Source organism: Puntigrus tetrazona, unplaced genomic scaffold, assembly GCF_018831695.1.
Source record: "Puntigrus tetrazona isolate hp1 unplaced genomic scaffold, ASM1883169v1 S000000001, whole genome shotgun sequence".
Lineage (NCBI taxonomy): Eukaryota > Metazoa > Chordata > Actinopteri > Cypriniformes > Cyprinidae > Puntigrus > Puntigrus tetrazona.
Genome location: NW_025047681.1, coordinates 3025135 through 3040748, shown reverse-complemented (window position 1 = coordinate 3040748; position 15614 = coordinate 3025135). Strand labels below are relative to the sequence as shown.

The 15614-nt window shown below is 43.2% G+C and overlaps 1 protein-coding gene across 28 annotated transcripts in view; it reads left to right on the top strand.

Moving 5' to 3' along the window:
* Positions 1-15614, top strand: part of LOC122331542 (cilia- and flagella-associated protein 251-like) — a 37150-nt gene that overhangs the window by 16475 nt on the left and 5061 nt on the right. For 8 of the 28 annotated variants that reach the window (XM_043229042.1, XM_043229032.1, XM_043229031.1 and 5 more), the window contains 8 exons: positions 1608-1667; positions 2110-2169; positions 6294-6353; positions 6495-6521; positions 6810-6857; positions 7625-7651; positions 7923-7970; positions 8629-8679. In XM_043229042.1, the coding sequence (XP_043084977.1) occupies positions 1608-1667; positions 2110-2169; positions 6294-6353; positions 6495-6521; positions 6810-6857; positions 7625-7651; positions 7923-7970; positions 8629-8679 (381 nt within the window). The remainder of the gene's footprint in view (positions 1-1607; positions 1668-2109; positions 2170-6293; positions 6354-6494; positions 6522-6809; positions 6858-7624; positions 7652-7922; positions 7971-8628; positions 8680-15614) is intronic. The other 20 variants (XM_043229050.1, XM_043229039.1, XM_043229028.1 and 17 more) reach the window with 13 other exon arrangements.

Below are 15614 nucleotides of genomic sequence, written 5' to 3'. Positions count from 1 at the left end.
ACCTGTCGATGGGTGGCTTGCTGTAGGTGAATGTGAGCGCGGTTCCAGTCCTCCTCGCTTTGTTGAAGCCAGTCTATGACTGAGGGTAAATCGGTTGGCTCTCATGACCAAGGGAACAAAGGGGGTTGAAATCCTAAGATGCACTTGAATGGAGTCAAGCCCACTGGCACAGGTTTACGCAGGGAATTTTGTGCATATTCAACCCAGAAGAGGTAACGACTCCAGTCATGGGGCTTTTGCTGGCAGTAGGAATGGAGGAAACTAATGACTTCCTGATTGAGGGGTTCGGTTTGGCCGTTAGATTGTGGATGGTAACCCAAGGTGAGACTAACATTAACGTTGAGGTGTTGGAAGAATGCGGTCCATACTTGGGATGCGAACCGGGGTCCTCTGTCTTCTGTACAATGTCCTCAGGTAGACCATACTAACCAAACGGCAGGCTTTAGAGAAACGGTCCACAATGGTGAAAATGGTCGCGTTGCCTTGAGAGTTGGGCAGATCAGTGATGAAGTCTAGGGCAATGTGTGACCAGGGTCGTCGTGCAATGTGTGACCAGGGTCGTCGGGCAATGTGTGACCAGGGTCGACGGGGTAGAGGCAGTGGCTGAAGGAATCCAGCTGGACGTTGTCGAAGAGACTTGGTGCTCTGACAGGTAGTACAGTTCTGGATGAATTGATGGTATCAGGGAATTCAGTGGGCCACCAGTAGCGATTCCTCACCAACTGGAGTGTCGCAGTGATCCCAGGGTGGTCGGAGCTCAGGGTGTGGTGGAGCTGAGACAACAGACGCTGACGTAGCGGTTCAGGTACAGAGATTACACCCCGGGGTGGTGTTTTGTTGATTGAAGTGGTTGATCTCTGTGATTAGGTGCCATTGGAAGGGTGCTAGAAGCATACAGTCAGAGAGGATGTTCCCAGGTTCGATGGGTGGATCACTTACTTCGGTTTGTCGCGATAAGGATTCGGCCTTGGTGTTCTGTGACCCTGGTCGGTAAGTCACGGTGAATTGAAACGAGTGAAAAAATTGGGCCCACCGCGCTTGGCGAGGGTTAAGATGTTTTGCCTTGTGTGGGTATTCCAGATTCTTGTGATCGGTTATTACAGTGAAGGGGTGAGTTGCCCCCTCTAACCAGTGTCGCCATTCCATGGCCAAGAGTTCATGATTTCCTACATTGTAGTTGCATTCTGGTGCCGACAATTTGCGAGAGAAGAAAGCGTGCGGATACATTTCGGCCAGATTTCTATGGTGCTGCGACAAAACAGCTCCTACTCCTGTGCTGGAAGCGTCGGCTTCGACAATAAAGGGTTCCTCTGGATTGGGTGTCGTAGTATAGGGGCTGAAGTGAAGTGTAGCTTCAGGTTCTCAAGAAGGGTGGATGAAGCACTTAGCCAGTTCCTCCTTAATGTAGGTATTCGGTATTCATGGCCTCTGGTGAGACCTCCCTCTGGTGGTGCGGAGGAGATGGCCCGGTAACCTCCATCGTAACAAAGATGTTGCACCACATGACTATTGGTTGAACTGTGTTGTTTAAATTTGTTGTATGACACTATAATCTTTTTATGAATCATTAAGACATCCTAAAAGTTGTTTTTGTTTGTTTTTCTTAGTGATGCTGAAACAGCTGAAGTCCTCCAAGGTAACAAGGAAAAGGAACAATGTCAAGAAAGGTAAAAGAAAAAAAAATTTTTCATGATGAAAAATGTAAAAATTGCACAGCTTCTCCTAATAAATTGTTAATTTCTTTAGTTATATAATTCATCATTTGAACAAGACAACAACAACACACAGATGGAACGTGTGTTTTGTTTTGTTTTATGTCATTTTATATACTTTTCTGTGACTTATCAGCGATAATTACTTTGCAGACAATGGGACCGGTATAAGCCTCCTGGCTTTCAAGTAGTATAGCTTAAGCTGTGTGGAGTATGCTTTTAAGTCATGAAGTCCAACTCTACAAGAACTTTACTTTAGATGTATTTATGCAGAGACGTTACACCACATGACTATTGGTTGCACTATGCTGTTTACATAGTTTTTTTATCTATGAAATTGTACAATTTTTATTCATCAACAAGACATACTAAAAGTTGTTTATATTTGTTTTCTAAGTGAAGAGGAACAAGCTGTAATGATCCCAAAGGAGAAGGAAAATGAAAAACTTCAACAAAGGTATAAGAAGAAAAAAGTATATCATTTAATTTTAATTACTGAAATATTTTATAGACAAAATTCATTTTAGGGTGGAATACCCTTTTAAGTGATGAATTTTTCAAACACTCTACTTTAAGATTATTTGTGCAAAGATTGTAATGAAGCACTAGGCTGAGTGGGATCCATATGCAGCTTTATTGGAGTGGTTGTACAGATCGGGTCAAAACGATGGCAAAGAAGCAAGGGAGACAATCCAAAAATCAGAAAAGATGAGCAGAAGGTCAGGGGCAGGCAGAGAACAATCAGAGAGCAGAGGACAGATGTGCGTAATCAGCCCCAGGTAAGAGGCAGTAAGGGAAATGGAGCCCGGTTAATACTCTGGTGAGGCCTCTCTCTGGTGGTGCGGAGGAGATGGCCCGGTAACCTCCAGCGTAACAGAGCCCCCGCTGCAAGTCTCAAGTGAAAGCCTCACCCACTGGCTTGGGGTGTATACAGGGTTGGGTCGGCGATGACGGTTGGCCTGATGCACCTGTCGATGGGTGGCTTGCTGTAGGTGAATGTGAGCGCGGTTCCAGTCCTCCTCGCTTTGTTGAAGCCAGTCTATGACTGAGGGTAAATCGGTTGGCTCTCATGACCAAGGGAACAAAGGGGGTTGAAATCCTAAGATGCACTTGAATGGAGTCAAGCCCACTGGCACAGGTTTACGCAGGGAATTTTGTGCATATTCAACCCAGAAGAGGTAACGACTCCAGTCATGGGGCTTTTGCTGGCAGTAGGAATGGAGGAAACTAATGACTTCCTGATTGAGGGGTTCGGTTTGGCCGTTAGATTGTGGATGGTAACCCAAGGTGAGACTAACATTAACGTTGAGGTGTTGGAAGAATGCGGTCCATACTTGGGATGTGAACCGGGGTCCTCTGTCTTCTGTACAATGTCCTCAGGTAGACCATAGTAACCGGCAGGCTTTAGAGAAACGGTCCACAATGGTGAAATTGGTCGCGTTGCCTTGAGAGTTGGGCAGATCAGTGAAGAAGTCTAGGGCAATGTCTGACCAGGGTCGTCGTGCAATGTGTGACCAGGGTCGTCGGGCAATGTGTGACCAGGGTCGACGGGGTAGAGGCAGTGGCTGAAGGAATCCAGCTGGACGTTGTCGAAGAGACTTGGTGCTCTGACAGGTAGTACAGTTCTGGATGAATTGATGGTATCAGGGAATTCAGTGGGCCACCAGTAGCGATTCCTCACCAACTGGAGTGTCGCAGTGATCCCAGGGTGTTCGGAGCTCAGGGTGTGGTGGAGCTGAGACAACAGGCGCTGGCGTAGCGGTTCAGGTACAGAGATTACACCCTGGGGTGGTGTTTTGTTGATTGAAGTGGTTGATCTCTGTGATTAGGTGCCATTGGAAGGGTGCTAGAAGCATACAGTCAGGAGGATGTTCCCAGGTTCGATGGGTGGATCACTTACTTCGTTTGTCGCGATAAGGATTCGGCCTTGGTGTTCTGTGACCCTGGTCGGTAAGTCACAGTGAATTGAAACGAGTGAAAAATTGGGCCCACCGCGCTTGGCGAGGGTTAAGATGTTTTGCCTTGTGTGGGTATTCCAGATTCTTGTGATCGGTTATTACAGTGAAGGGGTGAGTTTCCCCTCTAACCAGTATCGCCATTCCATGGCAAAGAGTTCATGATTTCCTACATTGTAGTTGCATTCTGGTGCCGACAATTTGTGAGAGAAGAAAGCGTGCGGATACATTTCGGCCAGATTTCTATGGTGCTGCGACAAAACTCCTACTCCTGTGCTGGAAGCGTAGGCTTCGACAATGAAGGGTTCTTCTCGATTGGGTGTCGTAGTATAGGGGCTGACGTGAAGTGTAGCTTCAGGTTCTCAAAGGCCTCCATGGCATCAGGGGACCAGATTTGCCGGCTGGATTGTCGTTTGGTCATGACAGTGAGAGGAGTTGCTATAATGCTGTAATTGTTTATGAAGCGTCAGTAGAAGTCAGCAAACCCCAGGAATTGTTGAAGTTCTGCTAGAGTTTGGGGTCTTGGCGACTCCAGCACGGCTTTCACTTTTTTTTCATCCATTGCCACTCCCTCATGGCTCATGATGTATCCCAGCAATGATGTGCTGGTGCTGTGGAACTCACACTTCTCCTCTTTGACAACAAGTCAATTCTGAATTAGGCGGGACAGAATAGCTCCGATATGCTGGACATGAGCCTCTAGAGTGACGGAGCAAATCAATATGTCATCGATGTACACAATCACCCAAGCGGTTTAACTTGTCTCTGAAGATGTCGTTCATGAACAATTGAAACACGGATGGACTGTTGGAAAGGCTGAAGGGCATGACGAGGTACTCATAGTGACCATTTGTGGTGGAGAAGGCAGTTCGCCGCTCATCACCTTCCTGAATGCGGATCAGGTTATATGCGTTGCGCAGATCTAGCTAGGTGTAGTACTTGGCCCAGCGGAATTGGTTGAGAGTGACTGAGACTAGAGGCAGGGGGTAACGAAATTTTATGGTGATATCGTTCAGGCCCCGATAGTTGATACAAGCCACCATCTTTCTTCTTTACAAAAAAGAAAACAGCCGAGGCGGTGGATGTAGAAATGTGGGTGAAGCCAGTTCCTCCTTAATGTAGGTATTCATGGCCTCAGATTTGGGTTAAGATAGGGCAAATACTCTCTGGGCGGCGTGGTACCCGGGATAAGATCAATAGACCTGTGGGTCGATGAGGTGGTAATTGGGAGGCTCACTCCTTATTGAAGGCGGAGGTCGGCGTAAATGGTGGGTAGTGCTGGTTCGTCAGAGTCATTGGTACTAAAGCGCCGAGTCGGTAATTGGTGCTTGTGGAAATTTTGTTGGGCAGTGGTTCTGGCAGTAGGCGTCCCATTGCAGAATTTGTCTAATTTTCCAGGAGATTTGTGGGTCGTGAACGTGCAGCCAGTTGAGCCTGAGAATGACTTGATGGCTGTTAGAGTGGAGTAAAACTGCCTACTTGAAGTGGCATTTCCTCAATAATTTTTAGCAACTCGCCGCTGCCCTGTTCACTGTCAAGGAGGAGTGACATGGGGTTAGTTTTATCTGAGAACGCTTCACAAAAGCATGAGAAATAAAGTTCCCGGTTGCCCCTGATTGTTGGTACTCATCAATCTTGTCTTGGCTGGGTGAACTGGACAGTTATACAGGCACAGATGCTTCTGAATGTTGCGCTTGTGCTCTTCGGTAGTGATATGGGTGGCACCTAACTGCATAGGTCTGGGTGCTGCCGCGGTCTCTGATGGCTGATAATTGACGGGCCGGATCGCTTGCACCGAGCCAGATCAATAAATTTATTTAGGAAAATTTGTTTAGCTCATCCCGGCAAACCAACTCTGACTGAAGCAATGTACATAAACCCTTGAAAAAAAGTAGTTTGTATGTGTCGTGTGGGTGTGGAAGGATAGCACATACTCCACGGCAGATTTCCTTCCCTGGGTGAGTGTGAGCAGCTGTTCACCGGCGTTGTGGCCCTCGCTGAGGTGCTTGAAGACCTCGCGAAACCGCTTGAGGAAAAAGGCAAAGGTGGGGAAGGAGGATCCATCTGGTTGCCAGACGGCGGTAGCCCACTCCAGCGCTCAGTTTAGCAATGAGCAAACAAATTCATTGTGGCTCAAAACATTCCAGGCTGGTTCAGGGCAAGGTGCTGATGACTTATGACATGTTTTGCAATGATATGTCCATGTGTTTATGAAATATAGCATTTTACTACAAAATTTAGACAAACCTCTAAGAAGTTATAAGCAAAAATATCTATTTTTTACTTTGCTACCAGGTGCAGGTTGTCTCATAGTTTGGCCTCAATACACAGACTACAGCGCAAATACTGCCTCATATCCATTTTGTGTACTTTTTGCAGACTTTGTTCACATGCTATTAGAGAACAGATCAACTAATCAACTTGTATTTCATAACTGTATGCCAACATGGTCTGAAGATGATCTGAGCCAATTTTGGTGAAAATCTGACAAACTATTTAATAAATAAATTCGAAAAAAGTAGGTCATGAGCATGTTATTGACATTAATCTTATGCATGAAATGGTAAACTTGTAATAACTTTTATATATAATATAATAACTTTTGATTATTTTTTTTTCTTTAAAGTAATGAGAATCTAGCCGAAACCTGTCCACATCACAAGAAAATTGATGAACTTCGGGAAAGGTAAAACTAAAACAGCATGCAATTATTATTGGGATAAGTTTAAGAATAAAATACAATAACTGAGAATTTTTTTTAAAAAGATGAATAAACCTCATGTCCTACACGCCTTACTGCTTTTTTCTTTAAATGCATAATACACAGATACGAAAAAGATTTGGAGCAAATAAGGTAATATAAACTGAAGTAATTTTGAATATTACTGTAACAGTGTGTCACAATTATATGTGTTTTTGCATACATATTTGAACACCTAAAGTAATTAAATTAAATATTTAATCTGATAGCCCAGTGTATTATAGACTTATGCAAGAGTATATTAATCAGTTATAATAGCATAATAATAGCTTTTTTTTTAAATCCAGTTATGCAAATTAAAAAGAAAACTTCCAGTTAAAAATCACAAATTAATATCTTTTGAAATTATGCATTGTTAATTGTTATATTTCCAATTTTTAGACATGAACGTGACGAGTACAAGACAAAATTTGAGGAATTACAAGCAAGGTATAGTATTATAAAATATGTTGTTATAACATTATGTTGACCATAGCTGTGTATCTGGCAGTGGGAACTATTTGAGCATACTGAAAACATTAGTAGTGTCACGGGTGTGGTAAGCAGGAGAGCACACAACTAGCATAAGGGTAAATAAAGCGTTTTAATCTACTCAGAGATTAATGAAACAATATAAATACAGGCAGGCAGGCAGGCAGGCAGGCAGATCGGTCAAAATCACACGCACATAAAGACGAGATCGGACAAACAGAACTGAAATCACAGGACTTAAATACACCAAGTAAATCACAAAATGAACTACACATGGCTGAAGACAATAAAAGACAATTAACTAAAGTGGGTATACAGAACACATGGCACAAGACAAAAACAATAACAAAGTCCAAAGACGTGACAAGTAGATTTAGACTGAAAGTAAACTTAGTCTAAAAGTTCTTCAGATTTTATCTCTGTTGTCCAATCTGATGAGTTCACACTCACTGTAAAAATATCAAAAACAAAAATGTCTCGGTTACTAGCGTATCCCTTGTTTCCTGATGGAGGGAATAGAGACGTTAAGTCATGATGACAGCCTGAGGTCTTGCTTGGAGCCCTGATTAGCTCTGATAAGACATTCTCCTAAATTATTATTGGGATAACTTTAAGAATAAAACACAATAACTGAGAAAAAATGTTAAAAAGAGATGATCATCCTTCACACCTTATTGCATTACTTGATACATTTTGTATTTTTTCTTCAAACGCATTATACACAGATACGAAAAGGATTTGGAGCAAATAAGGTAATATAAACTGAAGTAATTTTGAATATTACTGTAACAGTGTGTGACAATTATATGTGTTTTTTCATAAATATTTGAATATCTAAAGTAATTTAATTATTTAATCTGATAGCCCAGTCTATTGTAGACTTAAAAAGAGCATATTAATCAGTTATAATAGCATTTTTTAAAATCCAGTTATGCAAATAAAAAAGAATATTTCCAGTTAAAAATCACAAACTAATATCTTTTGAAATCATCCATTGTTAATTGTTATATTTTCAATTTGTAGACTTGAATGTGACAAGTACAAGACAAAATTTGAGCAATTCCAAGCAAGGTATAGTATTATAAAATATGTTGTTATAACATTATGTTGACCATAGCTGTGTATATGGCGGTGGCAACTATTTTCAAGATTTCAAGATTTTATTTGTTACATACCATTTGTACAAGTACAACTTGTATTGAAATGTTATTCTGGTACATTCCAAAAATGTGCAAAAGTGTGGCAAAATAAGAAAATGGAATAAATGTAGAATGTAAAATAAATAAATACAGCAAAAGATATACATCCTATAACAATATATAATGACAAGAAAATAAAATGTAAAAATGTACACTTTGTTATTAAATGCAGAGACAGTCTCTGTAATCAATTCGACTACAGTATAATCACTAGAAGTTAAGTGTTCCCAACAAAGCAAGCCAGAAGCGACAGCGGCAAGGAACCAAAACCCCATCCATACAGAATGGAAAAAAACCTTGTGAGAAACCAGAATCAGCTGGGGCCAATTCTCCTCTGACCGGACACCCAGCACTTAATTCAAGTACAATTTTAAAAACAAATGTGCAAATGATGTTAGTAAAGTGCAGATGCAATAGTAGCGATGGCATTATAATATCTCAGTTCTTATAGTGGAGCAATTGTCTGTGCAGAGGAGTCTGATGGCCTGGGGGAAGAAAATTCTTTTGAGTCTCTCTGTTTTGGCCAACAGACTGCGTTATCGTCTGCCAGAGTACAGCAGACAGAAGAGAGGATTTCCAGGGTGTGTATTGTCTTTGATGATTTTTGTAGCTCTGACTACACAGTGTCTGTTGTAAATGTCTTGCAGAGAAAGTAAACAGAACCAGATATGCATTCAGCTAAGCTAACCACTCTCTGAAGGGCTTTGCGGTCATTGACAGAACAATTCCGAACAATTCTGAGTCAGTACGCTTTCTATTGCACCAGTATAGAAAGTTTTCAGAATCCCAGGTGGGATCCTGAATTTCCTCAGTTGTCTCATGTGGTATAGACGTTGCCTGGCTTTCTTCACCTGTATCTGTTTGTGCTGAGTCCAGGTTAAGTCCTCAGAGACGTGTACTCCTAGGTACTTTACACTACTTACTCTCTCCACCGGTGTGCCACCATTTCCTTGGTTTTGCTGACATTCAGAGAGAGACAGTTCGACTCACACTATGTTGTTACCTTCTCCACCTCATCAAGATAAGCTGCCTCATTGTTGTTGGATATGAGGCCCAGTACAACTGTATCGTCTGTGAACTTGACGATGGAGGTGGAGCTGTGAGAGAAGACACGGTCATGTGTATAAAGAAAGAGTAGGGGGTTTAAGACACATCTGTCTGAGAGAAAGTTCAGAACCCAGTCACAGAGGGAGGAATTCAGACCAAGGTTCCTAAGTTTGGATGCCAGTCTCTGAGGGTCAATGGTGTTTAAGGCTGAGCTATAGTAAATCAACAACAGCCTGACATAGTTTCTAGGTTTATCGACATAGGTGAGAGTGAAGTGCGGAATGTGAGATACAACGTCCTCTGTGAATCTGTTGGGACGGTATGCAAACTGTACTGTAGTGGGTCTATGTTGTCCAGGGATGGAAGGGCAGACGTTGCTCTTAATGAGCCTCTCAAAGACCTTCATGACTAGAGATGTAAGGGAAACAGGTCGATAGTCATTCAGGCAAGAAGGCTTATTGTTCTTCAGTACAGGAACTATGACAGATTTTTTTAAGCACGCTGGGATAACAGATCGACCGAGTGACTCGTTGAAAATGGAGGTAAGCCAGCTAGCTGATCGGTGCAGCTCCTTAAAACATGACCGGGATGCCGTCCGGGCCGGCAGCATATTGAAAACATTAGTACATTTAGACCGAAAGTAAACTTAGTCTAAAAGGTCTTCACATTTTATCTCTGTTGTCCAATTTGATGAGTTCACACTCACTGTAAAAAAATCAAAAACAAAATGTCTCAGTTACTAGCGTATCCCTTGTTCCCTGATGGAACCTCACGACAAGATTGTGCTTCCTCAAGACCGACCATCTACTGCATCATGATGAGGTTAATACTCATACATTTTTAGGTGGAGGGTGACAGCCTACGATCCAACCTTCCTTGCAGCAAGGAGAGCACTACTCCAATTGTGCATCTGCAGGGGTCTTCTTACAGAGAACACCAGTTCACGTACAGACTCCACTTCAGGGCTTGCCTCATTCCGGACTGCCACAGAAGTTTCAAGAACACCACTAAACGTGGGAGGTTCTCAAACTAAACCAGGTTCTCACGAGTGGCACCATCGGAGTCACCGGCATACCGAAAGCTGTGCAGTGACAAACAGTAAAAACAGCACATTCTGGCTGGACTTCCACAGACTGTCCAGATGCCTTGCAGAGCTGGCTAGAGGCACGTGGGAAAGCCCACTTGCCAAATTTCATTGGCCTTCTTTTTCAGAGCTCCAAGCAAGACCCCAGTCTGTTGTTGCATAACTCGTAGTGACCGACAGACAGGGAACTCTTTCATTATTGTCTAATCATAATTTATAAGATTCTTCTTTAAATCAATCAATCATTTTTATTTATATATCGCTTTTAACAACACAGGTTGCATCAAAGCACTGTACAGTATAATGTAGAAGAGTACAATGACAGGGATGTATAATGACGAGAGTGAACAATTTGTTATTAAATGCAGAGACGATCTCTGTAATCAATTCGACGATAATCACTAGAAGTTAAGTGTCCCCAACAAAGCCAGCAAGAGGCGAAAGCGGCAAGGAAACAAAACCCCATCCACACAGAATGGAGAAAAAAAAACCTTGGGAGAAACCAGACTCAGTTGGGGTCAGTTCTCCTCTGACTGGATGCCCAGCACTTAACTTCCAGTTCAATTTAAACGCAGCTGTGTCAGATAGTGTAAATGACTTAGTGTGTGTGTGTGCATCAGGATCTGGTGATCTGTCCACGGGCGCCTCTAGGTGTTCTGGTCTCTGATGAACATAATCTCTGGTTGCTGATCCACCATCTAGTCTGGATACAAACTGTGAAAACAGATTGAGAAAGAGACATGACTGATATTAGCGTAAATGCCATTCTTTTTACGATGTCACAAGTACATCGTATTTTAGGAGTAGTGTTCCCGGTTCCAGCTCATCGAAGTAATGCAGCCTAAAAATCCTTTAACGGATTTGAATAATAAAAAGTATGTTGGGGTGTTATGTGTAGGCTAAGTTAAAAAGATGTGTCTTTAATCTAGATTCAAACTGGCAGAGTGTGTCTGCTTCCCGAACAGAGTTAGGGAGATTGTTCCAGAGTTTAGGTGCTAGATAGGAAAATGATCTGCCGCCCACAGTTGATTTTGATATTCTAGGTATTATCAAATGGCCAGAGTTTTGAGAACGCAGCAGACGAGCTATAATATGATAATAATATGAATATAATATAAGACCATCTCTTTTCAACATTCTTTTCTTGTCTGCCCCAGAAACTCATCCAATTGTCTATAAAGCCTATGTTGTTCTGCGGGCTCCACTTAGACATCCAGCCATCGAGACCCAGCAGTCTGCTGTAAATCTCATCACACCAGTAAGCAGGGAGGGGACCAGAGCATATTACATTATCCGACATAGTGTTTGCAAATTCACACACCTCTTTAATATTATTTTTAGTGATCTCCAACTGGCGAAGTCGAACATCATTAGCGCCGACGTGAATAACAATTTTACGAAATTTATGTTTAGCATTAGCCAGCACTTTTAAATTTGACAGGATGTCAGACGCTCTGGCTCCCGGTAAGCATTGGATTACGGTGGCTGGTGTCTCTATTTTCACGTTCCGTACAATAGAATCGCTAATTATTAGAGCACTTTGATCAGGTTTCTCAGTGGTTGCATCACTGAGTGGGGAGAACCTGTTTGATGTTCTAATCGGAACGAAAGAGCGGTGTTTTGACCCGCGACTAGCCCGCCTCACGGTCACCCAATTGCCCTGCTGCACGGGCTCTAATGCTGGAACCGAACAATGTACATCATTCACTGTACTAGTTGCATCCAAAGCAGTATCTAAAGCCTTCGCATTCTTACTGTCCTCAATTAGAGTTTGGATGCGTGTCTCTAATTCTAAGACCTTCTCTGTCAGCCTAGCTATTTCCCTGCATTTATCACACGTGAATCCCTGATCGCTAACAGAGAAGGATAAGCTATACATGTGGCAGGCGGTGCAAGTGACGATGCAAGGAGAAGCCATTTACTCACCGTAAGTTATTGAGGATTCACTTACCACTCTTGTTTTGATGAACTTGTGAAAAACGGAGCGAACGAGCGCGAGGAACAAATGAACAGGAGCGGAAAGAAGCCAACAATGGGCACGAAAACGCGGGTGGGAGCGAAAGTGAATCGGCTAACGAGTACTAACTCACCGCCGAGTTTTAGATTAAAGCGAGTGAACTAACAGCAGTTGAATTAGTTAGATTAATTTGATAGTATCAACGGTATGTAGACAATTAAATTATATTTTGATCGCTAGAGGTGATAAATTGAAGAGCGACGCTGCACGGAGCTACAAACAAACCAACCTCTCAGAGACATGTCTATTTATATGTCCATTTAAAGACATGTCTATGAGGAGATGTAAAGTCAGGAAACTCATCTTTGTGATATGGACTCAGAAAACAATAATTTATCAGTAAATAATTAAACCCATCCTACTTTTTCACACATTAATGTTTTTTACAGTCAATAATTCATAGTAATTACTTTTACTGGGGCTTTGCGGCAAGCTTTAACCTATTGCCTGTTTTCTTTTCACAAAAAAACACATCTGATAAGTGAACTGAACAATGTACCTTATGCTAATATGATACTTTGCCTCAGAGGTTACTGATAAATCCATCACTTAGGTGGTCTGACCTTGTTTGTAAATGGTTTAAATTTATTGCTAAATGTCACAGCTACGGCACGTTCCCTCAGTAACAATCACCATGACACGTCACCACCCGATCAATTAGAGACTCATTACACCCGTGAACCATCCCCCCAATACTAATCACCACCACCTGTACCAGCAATCACGTGCACACTACTTATACTCACCTCAGTCACTTCCTTGTCGGCTGGTATCAGCGTTACATGGACACTCTTATCCTAGCTTGTGCATTCCTCAGATTCCCTGGTCAATGTCTGGAAATCTGGAAAAGTCACATCACCATAGTCACAACGTCCAACGTTAGATATACCTGGAGCACGGCCGGCTGCGTACTCCAGCAATCCAGGAAGTTGTCAAGGCTTCCTTCTAAAGTGTTTGCTCTACATTGAGGCTAACGCCCATCGGTTTGCCAAGGAAGTCTCCAAAATCGCCGTTGTGGTTTCTCTTCTCTCCAGACGGGCTTTACAATGGGAGGATGGGTTATGGAATGCCAAAAGCCTGGTTATGTCTTCACTGACAATGTTCATCGATCATTTTAAAGAAGTGTTTGGAGCCACTCTCACTCCTCTCTCAGTAAATGACAAACTTTTCACTTTAAAGCAAGGCTCTACCTCCATACACGAGTACACACTCTATTTCCGCACCCTAGCAGCTTCCAGTGGATGGAATCACATCTACGAAAACAAATGGCATTTATGATGACAATGCTAATCTTGAGAAAGCCATTAGCGTGTCACCACATCTCTCTGCTTGCTCCCCTAAGGAAACGCTTCCACACTCTCTTTCCCGACAGTGGGTACCTGCTTTTGATACCGAGGAACCAATGTGCACCTACTCTTAACAGCTGGATCCATTAGAAAGACCATATACAAAATCATCTGTGTCTCTATTGCGGAGCAGCCACTCATATGATCAGGAGATGCCCCGTTCGTCCGCCTCGACCATTGGTGAGTACCGTCTCAGTTAATTCCTCAGTATCCATAATTCCTCATAACAAAGCCCATTTGGTCGTTAACTCCCATACTTTCTCCGTACATGTCCTAGTTGACTCCGGAGCGGCAAGTAACTTAATCTCCTCCCACTGCATTATCAATAACCATATACCTACTGTACCCAACGAAATACGGTATAAGATTACCACCATCCAGGGTTTACCATTGGGCGAGGGTAAGATTACCCATCGGACCCGAGATTAGTCTCCTTGTTCCTTGATAGTATCCTTGGTAGACCTTGGCTTATCCAACACCATCCTACCATTGACTGGAGTAACAGAGAAATATTGGAATGGAGTCCGGAATGTAGATGTCATGGGCATCATGTAGTTAAGCACAATGTCGAACCTCCCGCTCACACTATCCGACTACATTCCACCACCATAGAAAGTCCAGAAACCACCATCCCTGTTCACATCCCCTCAGTGTACCACTCCTTTGCAGACGTCTTCAGCAAGGAACGTGCCACTCACCTAAAACTTCACCAGCCCTGGGACTGTAGTATCGACCTTCTGCAAGACGCCAAATTACCCCATGGAAAAGTCTACCCCCTATCTCATCCCGAACAGGAAGCTATGCATGAGTACAACCGTGAAGCCCTCCAAAAGGGGTTTATCAGACCATCCACATCCCCAGCTGTTTCCAGCTTTTTCTTCGTGGCCAAGAAGGACGGGGAACTCCGTCCATGCATCGATTATCGGGTGCTGAATAAAGCCACAATCAAGTTTGCCTATCCAATTCCCCTTGTTCCTCCAGTCCTAGAGGAGCTTCGACAGGCTTCGACCAGATTCGACCTCCAAAGTTCCTATAATTTATTCCGCATACGAGAGGGGGGTGAATGGAAAACTGCTTTTATTACTCCCGCTGGTCACTACGAATACCAGGTCATGCCCTATTGTCTCGCCAATAGTCCGTCCATTTTCCATAGCTTTATGTATGAGATTCAGAGATTACCTTCACAATTTCACGATTGTTTATATTGATGATATTCTCATATATTCACGCAACTTACCCGATCATCAAACCTATGTGCGGCAGGTTCTCCAACATCTCCGAGAACACAATTTATTCCTGCTGTGACCGGCTGGGAGGAACCCAAGTCAGTAAAGGAGATGCAATGTTTGCTTGGATTCGCCAATTTTTATCGACGGTTTATCAAGAATTACAGCCTTTATTACAGCCTTGATGGAGCTATACTATCTCAGTGGTCTGATGAACCTTGAACCGGGGCACAAAGATGATAAAGCAGATGCCTTATCTCGCATGTTCTCCCCAGAACCTACTTCGAACCTGCCTGAGCCCGTGTTACCACCCTCAATATTCATTGCTTCTTTTTTTATGGCAACTTGCTGAAGAGATTCGAGTTGCCACCCTCGAAGAACCTGCTCCCCAGAATGTACCACCAGGTCTAACTTATGTCCTCTCTCACTTACACCTGGTATTGCTTGAAAATACACATTCGTCACCAGGCTCAAGACATCCTGGCAGCAGGCGAACCCTCTCGCTCCTCCAACAGAAATATTGGTAGCCTGACATGGCTGCCGCAGTTACACGATACGTGAAAGGATGCCCAGTCTGCGCCACCATCACAACACCACGTCATCTGCCCGAAGGTAAACTCCACCCTTTACCCATCCCTCGCCAACCCTGGACCCACATTGGAGTGTACTACGCCACTGACTCCATCACAAGGTTATACCACTATTCTAGTAGCGGTCAACAGACAAAACCCAAGCCTGGTCTAAGGAACGTGTACTTTACTGGTATTGGAGATTACTATGAACTTGAACTACTGCC